General features: G+C 39.7%; 1 protein-coding gene across 4 annotated transcripts in view; it reads left to right on the top strand.

Moving 5' to 3' along the window:
- PRTFDC1 (phosphoribosyl transferase domain containing 1) overlaps positions 1 to 10,862 on the top strand; it is a 92,492-nt gene extending 81,630 nt beyond the window's left edge. For 2 of the 4 annotated variants that reach the window (XM_008574103.1, XM_008574104.1), the window contains exons 5-9: positions 3,225 to 3,242; positions 4,776 to 4,858; positions 5,340 to 5,386; positions 8,254 to 8,330; positions 8,745 to 9,083. In XM_008574103.1, the coding sequence (XP_008572325.1) occupies positions 3,225 to 3,242; positions 4,776 to 4,858; positions 5,340 to 5,386; positions 8,254 to 8,330; positions 8,745 to 8,819 (300 nt within the window). In that variant the 3' untranslated portion in view covers positions 8,820 to 9,083. Of the gene's footprint in view, positions 1 to 3,224; positions 3,243 to 4,775; positions 4,859 to 5,339; positions 5,387 to 8,253; positions 8,331 to 8,697; positions 9,084 to 9,613 lie in introns of those variants that run through there. The other 2 variants (XM_008574105.1, XM_008574106.1) reach the window with 2 other exon arrangements.
- Positions 10,863 to 15,637: the final 4,775 nt, after the last annotated feature.

The raw sequence follows: 15,637 nt of genomic DNA, 5'->3' as shown, positions 1-15,637 counted from the left end.
AGGACTTAAACTAAAAATATTTGACAAATACCCATTTCAAGATGTGCTGGGGGCCGGCCCGGTGGCGCACTGGATAAGTGCGCCGCTTGGGAAGCGCGGCGGCGCTCCCGCCCGAGGGTTCGGATCCCACATACAGACCGGTTCCTGCTCACTGGCTGAGCGAGGCGCGGGAGCAACACCGAGGGTTGTGATCCCGTTGCCGGTCCCCGGTCCGGTATGGGGGCAACACTGAGGGTTGCGATCCGTTGCCGGACACGGAAAAAGACAAAAGACAAAGATAGAAAAAACAGTTAGGTACTGATAACACCAAGGTCAAGGGTTTGTATCCCTGTATGGGCCAGTCACCCAAAAAAAGACAGAAAGAAAAAACAATTAAGAATCCAAAAAAAGAAGAAACAAGCTCTAAAAGGAAATATAATCCTAGCGCACTACTTGACTCTTCAGTAGAAAAAAAGTGTAAGTAGTATAAGAAGATACAAGCATAACAAAGCAACTGCATGGAAAACGGGGACAGTGAAGTAGTGTAGAAGAACTGAATTCTCATCTATTAAATAACAATAAATAGATGATGTCTAAGATTATTAAATTGAGGGCTGGTCGGTTAGCTCAGTTGGTTAGAGTGCAGCCTTATAACCCCAAGGTCATGGGTTCAGATCCTCCATATTGGCCAACTGAAAATAAATAAATAAGTAAATAAAATAAAATTGTTAAATTGAGAAATAAAAGTGCAGAAATAGAGACTGTTCTAAATAAAAAGAGAAAGATCTAATACATTGTCTTAGATTGGACAAACCAGCTACCAAGGCCATTTTAAGGACAACTGGAGAAATTTGAACATGTAGTAGACTTTATTAAGAAATTATCATTTTTGTTAGATGTGATAATATTTTGCCTATGCATACTAAAGAATGTCATGATAACTTTATTTTAAAGCACACAAACATTTTAAAATACTTTAGACAATTACACTCACATCAAACATTTAGAAAATCTTTGGGCTTTTCTGTTTACAAACCTTCTATAATTTTTTTGTATTTATGTATTATAGAAAATACAAACTTTTTAAAATAAGTGTAAGTATATAATAAAAATGAATATGCATTGGTACTTGAAAACCCTTTATTTAAAACAAGCAACCTAAAAATCAATAAATGATTTAAATATTTTTAAAAACAGAAATAGTATATGAAACATTAATATAATAATTTTTTAGAAATAAAGAAGTAACAATCAGAAAAACAGTTTAAAAGAGTTAAAAGTGACTCTCTCTGGGGAGCACAACTGGGAATGAGGAGAGGTGAAGTAGGAGGAGGAGATTATTCTTTAAAAACCTTTCCATCTATTTGAACATGTATATGCATTACCTCGATTTTAAAATGTGTTTGGGTAATTTTGACAATATATCTCAGGGTCGGTACAAATATACATCCTACTTCTCACCTACCACTATATCTTAGAGTTGAAGCTAGTCTTTCCAAAGATGACTCTTGTTTTGCAAGGTTCTGAACTGTCAAAAAAAATTTTTAATTATGTTTGGTGCACTCTATTTAATTAGGCAAGAATGCAGACTAACACATTTTAGAAAAGTTTTTCTTTATGAAGTTGAAACAAATAGAGATTGTGATCAGGAAATTAAATTAACCACAACATTCTCCAAGTATTCTGGTTGGTAAATAGTCCTAGTTGGTAAGCCTCAATCAAACTAAAAATGCAAAAAAAAAAAAAAACCACTAAAAAAATGCACATCCTAACTAACTGCTATGGATTGATGGTTAAGATCATATCAAATCAAGGGGACTCCTTTGTGATGATTCTTAAAGTAGAGTATACCAAAGCAGGACCTGCTTCAAAATAGACAAAATAATCTTACATTTTAATGATGAAATTAAGATTTTTAGTGGATTTAATTAATAAAAATACCATTCCTGACAAAGAAACACTTCCAGAAAGGTATTTCCACCTAAGAATGCATTTGATGTATGGTACAAATTTAACAGAGTTGGTTGGCTGGTTGGTTAACATTTTTATTATTTAAATCTCTTTTGCATTAGATATATGTAAGATATCTAATGTGTAAGATTTCATCCAGTATTTTTTAAAAAATTTTTTAAGATGACCAGTCAGAGGATCTTAACCCTTCACTTGGTGTTGTCAGCTTCACGCTCTCCAAAGTTAGCTAACCAGCCATCCCTATATAGGGATCCAAACCCTTGGCCTTGGTGTTATCAGCACCACACTCTCCCAAGTGAGCCATGGGCCGGCCCTTCATCCAGTTTTTAAAGTATTACATAAATCACAGGGATAAATGAAAGGTCATCTAAAGAAAGAAAAACACCATTACATTGAGAGAATATTGTCATTATTTAGTTAATCAGAATGGCGCATTAACACAGTCGTATTTTAATTTGGTGGGACAGCATTGACAAGTTACTACTAGCCCAGTTAATTGGTTGATGCTAACTCATTAATAAGCTTAATCAGTTTTTATTCCTTCATTTAGCAAATAATTATTGAGCATCTTTATGTACGCATTATGCTAGGGCCTGGGAATGCATTACTAGGCAAGACAAAGTGATCCTCATCTCATGGAGTTATCAAACAAGAAATTAAAATGAAACATAATCAATGCTCTTAGGGGAGAAGTAGAGGAATGCCTGGAGAGCAGGTAGCCAGGGACCTAAACATCACACTAAAAAGGTAAACTAAGCACCTTATAGCTCATTCTGTAGCACACCCCTTTCCTCAGGGTTTTCAATCCAAGAGTAAATACTGAGTCCCCAGGGATTCAGAGGGCTATGCAGGAATAGGGGTGTTGTAGCTGAATACATGATCCACCTACAGAGCACTGTTTCCACTGGTGATGCAGTTTGTGTTGGCTTGTTTTCCCAGTAAACTCTTTGTAAGCTTTGCATCCCGAAGGAATGCTACATGGGAGCACTTGCCAGAATTACTGAGGTGCAATGACTTTATGGATAGCTCTTCAGACAGGTAACAGGCTAAAATAAGCCTGCTCCTAACTGGAATATAGATACTAATATTGCAACACCAAGTAATTCCAGAGGGATTGTTAAAATGAATCTGGAATACCTCGATTACCTCAGTCATTTGGATTAGATAGATGGGGAAGGACCAACAAAGCAAATTATGAAATTCTAACTATAAGCAAAATGTGTGTTTATTTTGTGAGCCATCGTATTCTAAAATATGAGTTTTGTTCGTTTCAGAATGTCCTCATCGTTGAGGTAAGCTGCCTTTTCCTTTTCTATATTTGGAAGTTGAAGGAATCTAAAGGTGAGTTTTATTTATTTATTTTTTTAAAAGATGACCGGTAAGGGGATCTTAACCCTTGACTTGGTGTTGTCAGCACCACGCTCACCCAGTGAGCTAACCGGCCATCCCTATATGGGATCCGAACCCATGGCCTTGGTGTTATCAGCACCGCACTCTGCCGAGTGAGCCACGGGCCGGCCCCTAAAGGTGAGTTTTAAAACATACAACTTGTTATCAAATTGGCCAAGGATTTATTGAGTTTCCAAATTTATTGAATAGGAGACAACTGGAATCATTGGCTTCAAATAATTTAGAACAAAAGCTTTGCAATAATAGTTATGAGATACTTATCCTTTTTTATATCCAGTTTCACATATGTCTGAATTGTTCTTTTATCTATTTGTGAGTCAGAATTTTTAGAGGAAACCAGCCTACAAAACCAAAATTACATGATCATAAAACCAAGGTTGGAACTCTCTTTATCCTTAATTCAGTGTTCTAGCTAATGACCCCTAGTGAGTCTGAGCAATTCTCAAATACTTTCAGTATCAAAATCATAAATACAGTCAGTTAAAAATGGCAATGTAGGAGAAAGCTATGATTTTTAAAAAATTATTTTTCTGTTGAAAGAAAGAAAGAGAGAAAGAGCAAGGCCTGTGGCAGCAGTGGACTAATACAGCAAATGGCCGTGCTTTGTTCAGGGACACACCTGTCCTATCAGCTGGCAAAGATTCAGGGGGGCTATTTTCAGGCTTTTGTTCCACAATTGCCTGATTGTGCCATATGAATCTGCAGTTCTCCTGGCCCAACATAACCCATGAAGTAGACCCTCTAGCCAGACAAATTGCCCAACCCTGGCTAAATTCAGACCTGTCGTTTTGATAATTAGCTCCTGACAGCTGATTTCTGTCCCAAGGACAATAAATTGCTGCTGCCCACTCTACTCTAATTGTGCAGCAGCTCATCAGCGGGGATGAGCCTGAGCTCACTGCAGCCACTGACCCTCAGAATTCAGGGACTGTCACCAGCTGCTGTCCAGACACATCACATTTCCCAGCCATAGAATCCCCTATTGAGTAGGGGAGCAGAAGGGGGAGGTGTTTATCCATTCAGTGTATTCAGATGTACATCCCAGGTCCATGAAAATTCATGCATCTTGTATTGTGTTACATAACCCCAGGGCCAAATTTAGTCCTTGAATGTGCATGCACGAGTCCAAATGTGCTCAACGAGGAGCCCACATGCTCTCCAAAGGCCAAATTTAGCCCTTCAACGCAGCTAAAGGATTCAAGGAGGAAATTTTCACCGACATATTCCCCCAAACCCAGTTTCCAGAAGGAAGCACCTGTCTAAAAAGATGTAACCAACTCTACCTCCTACTTAGATTGCAATTAGAAAGCATTTCTAATTATGGCACATTATTAAGAAGTAATGTCTCCCTGGATGAAAAATCCCTTATGCTGCCCGAATGTGTTTTGTTGAATTTGTGTGTCCTCTTTGCGAAGGATGTTGTTGGAACTGGGAGGACCATGAAAGCACTGCTCAGTAGCATAGAGAAATACAAGCCCAACATGATCAAGGTGGCCAGGTGAGTGGGACATTCATATCATTGTGATTTCTGTCTTTTTCAAACAAGCAAATGGGTTGCTGACAGAGGATGCTGTTTACAAAGAAGAGACTCTATTGCAAACCAGTGACCTTTTGCCCTGGGGTGTTATGTTTTGGCCACACTGAAAAAAATAGCCCAATGGACGGCTAGCCTGGGAGAGGAAGGGAAGAGGACATGCTTAGCTGTGTCTCTGCAGCCCTCTTTTCTCTGCCTCCATTAGATGTTTTTGGGAGCAGCCAGATGAGCCCTGCTGCGATTGTCTGCTCCCTTCCTTTTATCCAGAATCCTTGATCTGGTGCCACGCTAGCAAGAGCACCAGTTAAAAGAAGGCTGAGATGAAGCTCCACAGGCTCGAGGGGAAAAAACACATATTTTAAATACAGATTTTAATGATGTTTAATTCTATTTGTAATTCACCGAGATTTTATTGAGATCACTAAAGCTTTTTTTTCAATGGTAGTTTATTGGTCAAGAGAACACCCAGAAGTGATGGCTTCAGACCTGACTGTAAGTGTTTTATTTGGTTTTTGTTTGTTTGGTTTTTGGTGGTGGTGGTTTGTGTTGTGCTTAAGAATCTTTGATTTCCTATTTAACAGCATTCCGTGTGAAGTGGGGAGCCGTGTAGGACTGATAGTCCCACAAATTCCTCGTGGTCTCCCCTGCCTTGCTAGGGAGGATAAAACCCTTTAAAATAAGGGTCTTAAATTTTCTAATTTGGATCTTTCACAGGAACTCTATTCTATGCATTGGATATTTTTATTTTGGGGTTTTATGCAGCACCTGAACTACAAAGAACTCAGCTAATCCATTTCAGGAAGTAGAGGAAGGCTTGACCCCGCTGGACCGATTCACATGCACAGGATCCCTGCCTGGGCCAATCAGACACCGAGAGGCTCTATAAAGGTTGAGAGGGATTCTTATACCATCTTCGGGAACTCTTACCAGACAATGCACAATGGTGACCTTTAGCAAGCCTCAATTTTAGCGTGCAGAGGGAGAAATCAGAGACATCTCCCTACCACCTCTGAACAAAAGCTCAATAACAGAGAATTAGCAGAGCAGGTATCTCTAGATAACATCTTCACACTTGACTTCAGACATGTGTTCTGGGGGGCCTTCCTCATCTAGGGCATGTTCCTTACTTCTCCCCATAGTAGAACAAGTTCTAACTCCAGAAAGGATAAACAAGCAGCCTGATTATTTATTATTCTAACACTAGAGGTGATTTGTTTCACTTGCATAGGCAGACTTCAGCTTGATTTGTATAACTTGCATTTGCTCTAAAGCCCTGGGATAATTTGGCTACAGTTCTCATCAGCAAGCTGAACAAACACTAGAAAAAGAGAAGTACGGTATGGATGGGTAACATGCCAGTGACATTCATCCAGTGACTTTTGGTTTTAAAAACAAGTCTCATTCCTGTGTTGGATATGCTAACTCTAGACCATGTCAGTTCTGGGCAGACAGACCCAGTAGCATGTTCCTGTTGTTACTGGCTTCGGGAATATAATGCGGACGTAGTTAGGGTTGCATGAGGTTACTAAACAAATTTTCTAAGGAAATAGTATAAGATACTATATAGATAAGATTTTAAGTGAAGTTGAAAAACATTCACTTCAAATATATCCAATCAATTACAAATTTCTTGTGTTGCTTATAACAACAATGTTAATAAAACAATAGCGGCTAACACTGGTAAGAGGTTATGTTATACCAGGCGCCGTTCTAAGAGCTTTATAGAAATTAACTAAGTTCAACCTCACATCAGCTCTGTACAGGGAGGTACAATTGTTATACCCATTTTGCAGATGAGGAGATTGAACACAGCGAGTTTAAATAGCTTGCCAAGGTCACATAGCTGTAAGCATAGGGCCAGTATTAAACCCAGACAATCTGGTGCCGTTCACTACTCTGACTCTTGCGCTACATCTGCAATTGCAAATGTATGTGTAGAAGCCACACTCATTTACCAGTCAGCGACAGGGCAGTCTGACTCCTGACTGTCCTGCTGATCCATCGTCCTTTTATTCCGTGACATCTCAATGGTTGGCCTTCTGAACTAGCTTTGGGCTCTAATTTTCCCAGTCTGAGTTGCCACGCCTAGTGTAGGGATTGCGTTGCTCACTGTAAAGTGGTTATTGCTACAACCAGGGTTTCCTGGCATTTACTCATATTTTTATAGCTAGCTCAGAATCTCTGTTTCTTCTCTCTCTCTGGTTTTCTGTTCCTTTCCCATAATTGACTCTTTCTTATATGTGCAATGTAACCTCTGACATCTTTTCTTCTGCTCTGTGTTTCCCTTCTTTGATTATTTTTCTCAAGAAATGTTGCAGTTTGGAAGAATCAAACAGGCTCCCTAACAAGTGACCCTATAATGTAACCCCCTAGAAAATAAGTCCCTCAGCTCTACCACTTTCTGTAAGCAGGAACCAGTTGATTTCTCTATGTGATAAAAGCTGCTTTGGTCGTAGGGATCGAACTGCTAGTAAGTAATCACTCTGGAGATAACTTTGCCCATGCTATAAGTCCACCAGCTGCACTAAGTATGGTTTCATAACTTATTAGATTCTAAAACACTGAAAAAAAGTTTAAAAATCACTGGACCAAGGCACATTTATTCTGTTTCAAGACCTCTGAAGAAGGAAAGCGATTGTCTGTTCCTTGAGGATCCTCTCCAATAAAAATCATCCTTTAAATAAGTTCTTCTTTTGCTTAACCTAAGTATTCTGTAATGCATTTAAACCCATTTCCTCTCATTCTGTCCTCAGTAGAGATGAAGAGCTAATTAATATCCTCTGCATAGTGGACTCAAAGACCAGCATTAAAGTAACCCTTAGCCTTCTCTTGCTCCAGCTGAACAATCCCATCTCCTTTCATCTTGTCTCCCAGGTTTTGCTTTCCAGCCCTTTAACCAGCTGAGGACGCGGAGTTCAGTGGGAGAATTGCTTCCTGGTTTCTGTGGCCCGCACAACTATTCATGTATTGCAGTGTTATAATGTGCTCTGTTTGAACAGCTTTTTATGTTTTTCTGAGTGTTTCCTTTGCATTATATCATTGCATACTGCTTGCTTTGGAACAACAGGGCCACATGACTAGCTCATGCATACTTGTTATCCGCTGGCTTCCTGAGCCCATTCTCAACTCTGTATGTGAGGAGTGCAACCATTCCTCATTGTACATGTGTTTGCCTTGTCTCCCTGAGTAATCATTCTGGTCCAGGTTCCTTTTGGGCATTTCTTACCACTTTTCTCTCTTATTCTGCTTAAATGAAAGATCTTCACAGTTTGAGTGCCAACTGCAGCATATGATGGCTTTAAACTTATAACCTAAATTTTATTTCTTTTTGTTTTTCCTCTCTCTCTCTCTCTGCTAAGACACTGGATTTGAGATTCCAAACTTATTTGTGGTGGGATATGCCTTAGATTACAACGAATACTTCAGAGATCTGAATGTAAGTGTCGCATGCAAATCCCTAGCCCCCTTTTTGTAAGAACTTAACAGTGACTTATCAATTTAACAAATTATTGAAACAGTAGTAACGATGACTGCTGTTTACTGGGTACCTTCTGTGTCAGGAATATGCTGGGCACTTTGCGTCCATACTTCTAGTTAATTCCCCACACTATGCTTCAAGGTGGGTATTAGGATGATGGGAGCAGATGATGATTGTCTCTATTTTGTGCTGAAGAAATAGGAACTAAAAGCAGAACTATGGCTTGACCCCGATTTTTCTCCATAGTCATAGACTACACCCAACCAACCAAAACAACAGCCACTATTCTATAAACGGTTTTGTGTCAATGCTTGAAATCTTGCAGATTCCAATTACAGTGTCATGCAGCTCATAACTCTTCCTTCTTTTGAGGAAATGGCTTCAGCACACAGACGTGGACCCCCAGTGTGGAACCCTAGCTGTGTGATCCTGACCAACATTGAATGATCTAAAGTAGACATCTTACCTAAAGTGGAACAATCAGTGTCTCACTTCTGGAAATTAGAAACTTAAACCGAAAGTCACAGAGACCAAGGTGTTTTAGACTTAAGCCACTATAGTAGCAGTGCCCAGACAGTGTCCACAAGCACATGGGTGAAGTCTCTGGAGCTATCCGTGTTCCTGCCCTCTAGCTATGTCATTGCTCAGCTCTTCTTGGATTCTGCAAGCTATCCCAGTATCCTACCAATAAATCCCCCTTTTTTGCTTATAGTAGTCTGACTCCATTTCTGTTGCTTGCAATCAGAACATCTCTAACGCATTTCTTGCTACACAAAAAGGGTTGAATAAGAGTCTATGTTGTATTCACCACTGTTATTTCTCCATTCACCCAAGCGGTTGTCATTTTACCATAGGAGACTTCATTTCCACCAGGGCTAAACATACTTCTCCCTCAGAATTTCTACTTTTTAGGGATCTAAGGAGCTGTATTCGGAATAAGGCTCAAAACCAAAACAAGGAACTTTCAGGCATTTGATTGGGTCTCTTTAGATTTTGCACACACACACACACACACACACACTCACACAGAATACACACATATATTGGGAGAGCGTGGTGCTGATAACACCAGGGTTAAGGGTTCACATCCCCATGCTGGCCAGCCGCCAAAATAAAAAAGCGTGTATATTTCAATGAACAATAACCCATTACAGGATGGCATCCGTTAATACTGCATCACATTTTCTGTGCCTCATATTTTGTTAAGAAACTGATGCCTTTAAAATCCTTTATTATTTCAGCATATATGTGTGATCAATGAACATGGTAAAGAAAAATATCGAGTGTAAGGAGGAAAATCCTCACCGTCTCATTCCCGGATAACATCATACGTACGCATGCTGTCAGGAACCAGCTTGTAAAGTTTGTCTCTGCAGTCATCTTCACGCAGCAGGATATAAAAGGAAAAAAAGGTGTTTCAATGAGAGAAATTTCTTTTCTGAGATTATAGTATAAAGAGGACCAAAGGTCCTTAAGGAAAAGAAAGCAACACTTTTATTTGACTTGTTCCCAATTAAACGCTCTGCCTTGTGACTCATGAGTTCTAGCTACGTTCACTCTCCTGTCTTTTCACTCTATACTGTCTTTTGTTTTCATACAGTCATTACATTTGATTACTTTTCCCAGGAATACCCCTACCTAGTTACTCAAATATTTTTCACTTAACTTTTTTTAATATTCTTTTTGGTAATATTTTACATTATTAAGAACCTAGAAACCTTTTCAATTAAGCCTTGAGCTCGTATACCAGGAATGCAACTAGGTTCTCATACTAAAAAAGGATGGAAAGGGCAACTTAATATAAATTTCTGTTTGCACGTTTCTGACAGGCCATTATTATCTACTTTGACAAAGCCCTTCTGAAATGCAATGTACAATGAATCTTAATGATGCTATGAGATAAGCCTCTGCTCCCTTCTCTTGATTTGAGCTTCCGGTATGCGATGACGGTATGTCATGTATGCATGGATCTACTCGACTGTGTTTAATACTCTGAATTTTAATTAGAAAAAATACAATGGCAGCAAAGCCCTGGTTTTCTAAGCGGTGTGCTTTCATTCATGTGGACTTGAGCAAATGGCAGAATTGCTCAAAACTAAGCAAGTATACATTTTTTCTCTTATTTGCATCAAGACGCTCATGTATTCTGAACATGAACACAGAGGTTGAATTATTTCTTAAGTGTCCTTATAAGACTGATCAAAAAATGCAAGGTGCCATAGGAAACAAGCATAGTTAAGAAAGTTTTTTCTGAACAACATTTTTTTTTTCCATTTTCACAGTTTTATAAGACATTTTCTAATTTCTGGGGATTTTAATTGAAAATAAACTTGAGTGCCAATAGGGCTGTTTTTTCTCACTTTCTAAAAGGAGCAAATGCAAAATAAATGACTAAGCTGCCTTTGTGTGTTTCTGAACCATATGTGGCATATTGTTATTAGGTTCTAGCTTCATGTAGACTAATAAAGAATATGAAAACTTGTTATGTTTCGTAACTGCTTACTGTTTTTCTTCCGCCTTCATATTTTTTATATACTTTCAGCCATTAAAATGTGTGTGAGCCAGTAGCTTAAATATACTCCTGCATATACCTATCCTGTGGCTTTATTTTTGTTAACTTGGATTAAATCCAATATATGTACTAATATAAGCAAACAGTTGAGCCAGGCTAGATCTGCTGCTTTTTTTCTCTCTGCATAATTTTGTTTGTAAGAATAAGGAATTTTAGTTGGAAAAGAAGATTTTCCTGCATATCTTTGTTCCAGTCAGAGAAGAAAACAAACCACACCCAGATACCCCAAGGGGGAAATTAGCAAAGGGAATCCCTACAAGCTTTGTTGCATAGAAGAATTGGTATCCAAGTTATAGATTTATAATTCCGTGTAACTGGCCAATTTCTTGAAATATCAAAATTAATGTTCTAAACATAATTTTCCTCTATGACACATTTATATTAGAGGACCTAGAATGAGCCACATTTGATTTTCAATATAAAATTATCCATAAAGTATATAATATTAAAATGTTTTCTTCAAAATGTTGAATTTTAGTTAGCATCAGTATTATTTCTGAGAACTGTATGTTTATCAAATTAGGAAGGACATTGATCTACTTCACAAGATTTTGAGGATTTATATAATTAATGATGAAAAAAGAAAAATTCACTAAATATACAAGAAGTTTAATCATGCCTGCCATTTTTTTCTATCAGACAATATTTTGACAGTGATATCCAAGAATGTCATTTGGGGCAAAATAGTATTTCCTTTTCTCTTGAAAAACTAGTCTGTTTAATACCACTGAGTTTATTCATATTCATCCTAAAACAAAAATGTAGACTCTTATTACCTGACGAGCAACAAATCCATTTAGTGTTCCATAGCTGATTAGTAGGGGGAAATGGTGTGTCTGTTTGTGTGTGTTTCTTTGGGAAATTTGGATTCAGTTATAATCAACATAATTTGTCATACTTTGAGATTTTCCAAACAAATTAGGACCCCTCATTATAAATTGGCCCTTTCTTAGATGGACTGGTATAAAATACATGTTGAACCACGTAATCTCAGATATGAACTGGAAAGAGTCAAATCCTGATGTGCCTTGTTTAATCTTCAGATATCCTTGAATATAACATGGTTTGCCACGTTTCAGGCTTTCTGAAACTGGGAAAACAGCCTTTCAGAGCAGGTAGGCATTGGCTCAGCCTTTTATGGGATAAACGTGTGTTTTCCCAATGGAAAGAGAAAGTAACCCGTGCCACCTGTAGAGACCTTGTATCATGGAAATATTTCCTGCCTTTTGTAATAAAGGTGTCTGTCTGATCTAGGAAATTGAAACCCTAAACCACACAACTCCACCCAGTTGTCTTGCTAATTTGGGCAAACATGGAGTTGGGGATTTTACTTACTTTGTTATCTTGAATTTCCTTTGGATCCCAAGATCACACTTGAGGACTGGTGAACAGGCTAGCTTCAGGAAAGGGAAGAGGGGATTACAGAAAGGGCATTCCTGCAGAGGCAGGAAGAGGGTGTACATGGAGGGGGCTGCACTGTTTCTGTCATACCCCATGACTGCTTCTGAACCCTGTGCAAAGAAGAAGTCAAAGCCACCAGCCAGAAGAGCTGTTTTCATGGTAAGCTTTGTGCCACACAGTGGAGCTGACAGGCCATTCTCCACACTTCATTGAGGAGCATGGCAAAGCTTCGGTGCAGAGAAGAGCAGGAAAGAGCCCAGGGGCTCTGCGGTTTGGGAAGCACTCTGGGATGGAAACGGATGCCCAACAAACAAGGCGCTTTACAAGAGACGTCATGGGACACAGACATCCACGAGGAGACCAGAGCACCATGTGAGAGGAATGTCGATGGGCAGATGTGAGAAAGAGCAGAGCACCCCAACACCCCAGCTACCTCACAAGGTTGTGCAGTGCGTGCTGTGGGTGCCCTGCAGAGGGACAGCAGCCCAGGGGAGCCCTCACTCTGCTGGCCAGGCCATGGACCTTGGCCAATGATTGCATGAGCCCTTGGGAAGGGGTGCCTTTTCCTAAAAAGGGTGTCATTTTCTAGTCCACTGAGAAAAGTTGTGAGGCTTTTTGGCAATTTCTCAACCAGGGCAAGTTTTCCCTAGAAATAAATAGGGAGAACATAAAACAGAGTTGGGTGCTGAAGTCCTAGGAAAATTCCTAGTGGAAGAAATAAGCCTGGACTAATATTACTGTGGCCTCATGGGTATCCAGAGTGCAGTGGGCATTGAGTAGTGAATAAGCTGTGAGTCAGGAAGGTGTGTGTAAACCACTCACTCCAGGAGCCTGGCTGTGAAGAGAAGAGACAGACAATCATTGCTAGAGGGCTTTTAAAACATGGGAGAGGCTGGCCAGTGAGTTGAGTTGGTTAGAGTGCAGTGCTGACAACGCCAAGGTCCAGGGTTTGATCCCTGTACTGGCTTGCCAAACAAGGCGCTTTACAAGAGACGTCATGGGACACAGACATCCACGAGGAGACCAGAGCACCATGTGAGAGGAATGTCGATGGGCAGATGTGAGAAAGAGCGGAGCACCCCAACACCCCAGCTACCTCACAAGGTTGTGCAGATCCACGAGGAGACCAGAGCACCATGTGAGAGGAATGTCGATGGGCAGATGTGAGAAAGAGCAGAGCACCCCAACACCCCAGCTACCTCACAAGGTTGTGCAATGCGTGCTGTGGGTGCCCTGCAGAGGGACAGCAGCCCAGGGGAGCCCTCACTCTGCTGGCCAGGCCATGGACCTTGGCCAATGATTGCATGAGCCCTTGGGAAGGGGTGCCTTTTCCTAAAAAGGGTGTCATTTTCTAGTCCACTGAGAAAAGTTGTGAGGCTTTTTGGCAATTTCTCAACCAGGGCAAGTTTTCCCTAGAAATAAATAGGGAGAACATAAAACAGAGTTGGGTGCTGAAGTCCTAGGAAAATTCCTAGTGGAAGAAATAAGCCTGGACTAATATTACTGTGGCCTCATGGGTATCCAGAGTGCAGTGGGCATTGAGTAGTGAATAAGCTGTGAGTCAGGAAGGTGTGTGTAAACCACTCACTCCAGGAGCCTGGCTGTGAAGAGAAGAGACAGACAATCGGTCTCCTATTAAAAGTTAATACAGGGCCGGCCTGTGGCTCACTCAGGAGAGTGCGGTGCTGATAACACCAAGGCCCCGGGTTCGGATCCCATATAGGGATGTCCGGTTCGCTCACTGGCTGAGCGTGGTGCTGACAACACCAAGTCAAGGGTTAAGATCCCCTTACCGGTCATCTTTAAAAAAAAAAAAAGAAAGTTAATACAAATATAAATCTGAAACACAAGAAGCCACTACCAATCATGAAATCTTACAGTACTGTTCTCCTCCCAGGTTTGTGAGAAATCCCCTAAGGGGACCATTCTCGACCCATCCCTGTAGTGATCAATTACAGGAGAACCACCCCTGTAGTGAGATACTATGAGCCATCTCCAGGTCAATCAGGGGTAAAAATTAAAATTAAAATATCTTTCACTCGGGCCGGCCCGTGGCTCACTCGGGAGAGTGTGGTGCTGATAACACCAAGGCCATGGGTTCGGATCCTATATAGGGATGGCTGGTTTGCTCACTGGGTGAGCATGGTGCTGACAACACCAAGCCAAGGGTTAAGATCCCCTTACCGGTCATCTTTAAAAAAAAAATTAAAAATAAAAAAAAAGATTGGTAAAGGAGTTGATTTTTCAGTGGTCATAATGCATAATTGAAAACATACCTGCTTGCATAGGTTTTCTTTTCTTTTCTTTCTTTTTTTTTTTTTTTTTTTTTTTTTTTTTTTTTTTTTTTTTTGGTGGGTGTCCTATACAGGGATCAAACCCTGGACATGGGTGTTGTCAAAACCATGGTCTAACCAACCGAGCTAACTGGCCAGCCCTAGATTTTTAAGAATTACAGACTACTACCTAGCCACATAGGAAAATATGAGATGATAAAAAGAACACCAAACAGGGGCTGGCCAGTTAGCTCAATTGGTTAGAGCATTCTGTTCTAACACCAAGGTCCAGTGTTTGGATCCCCACACCAGCCAGCTGCCAAAGAAAGAAAGAAAAAAACGCCAAACGGTGTGCACACCTTGATTCTAAAATAGAAATACATGTTTGCCCACTGACAATGTTTGGAATAGATGACGAAGACTTTGAAAGAACAGTTTTATTTCTATTAATTTGCTTAAGTTTGCAATATAAAAATAGAGTAAAATAGTTTTTGCTTGCCAAGCGTTCTAAAAATTTTAATTCATACTGAAATTTTAGAACAAAATTTTAGTTTTAGTTTTATCTAAAGAAATTGCATATTTAATAATGTGGCCAGGAAACTAATCCAGTGTGTCGGCTCCTTAAAACATAATAAATATAACTAGGTGAACTGAACCTTATATATACAAGAATATATAATCTTATACCTAGAAACAGAAATTGCCAAGTCGAGTAATAAACATTTTTAAAACAACAGATTACTTAGTATTAACCAACATGATTTTGCAATGAAAAACTTCTCTATCTGATTTATGTAAGCTCCTAATATCGAGTGACAGAGTTGCTTGATGGAAAACAGAAATAGTATAATCTTTCTTATCTTTATTTTAGCAATGCTTTTAGTTCTGCTATGTGAAGAATATTCACCAACAGCCTGAGAAACACTACATAGCTACTGGGTGACTGCACAAATCCTTACGGTTATATTCAAAAGAGAGCTGTCATGAAAAATAGAAAAAAAGGAAAAAAAAATAAATGC

This window comes from Galeopterus variegatus, unplaced genomic scaffold (assembly GCF_000696425.1).
Source record: "Galeopterus variegatus unplaced genomic scaffold, G_variegatus-3.0.2 Scaffold998, whole genome shotgun sequence".
NCBI classification, from domain to species: Eukaryota; Metazoa; Chordata; class Mammalia; order Dermoptera; family Cynocephalidae; genus Galeopterus; species Galeopterus variegatus.
The sequence above is the reverse complement of the archived record's forward strand: the minus strand, read 5'-3'. Positions and strand labels throughout refer to the sequence as shown.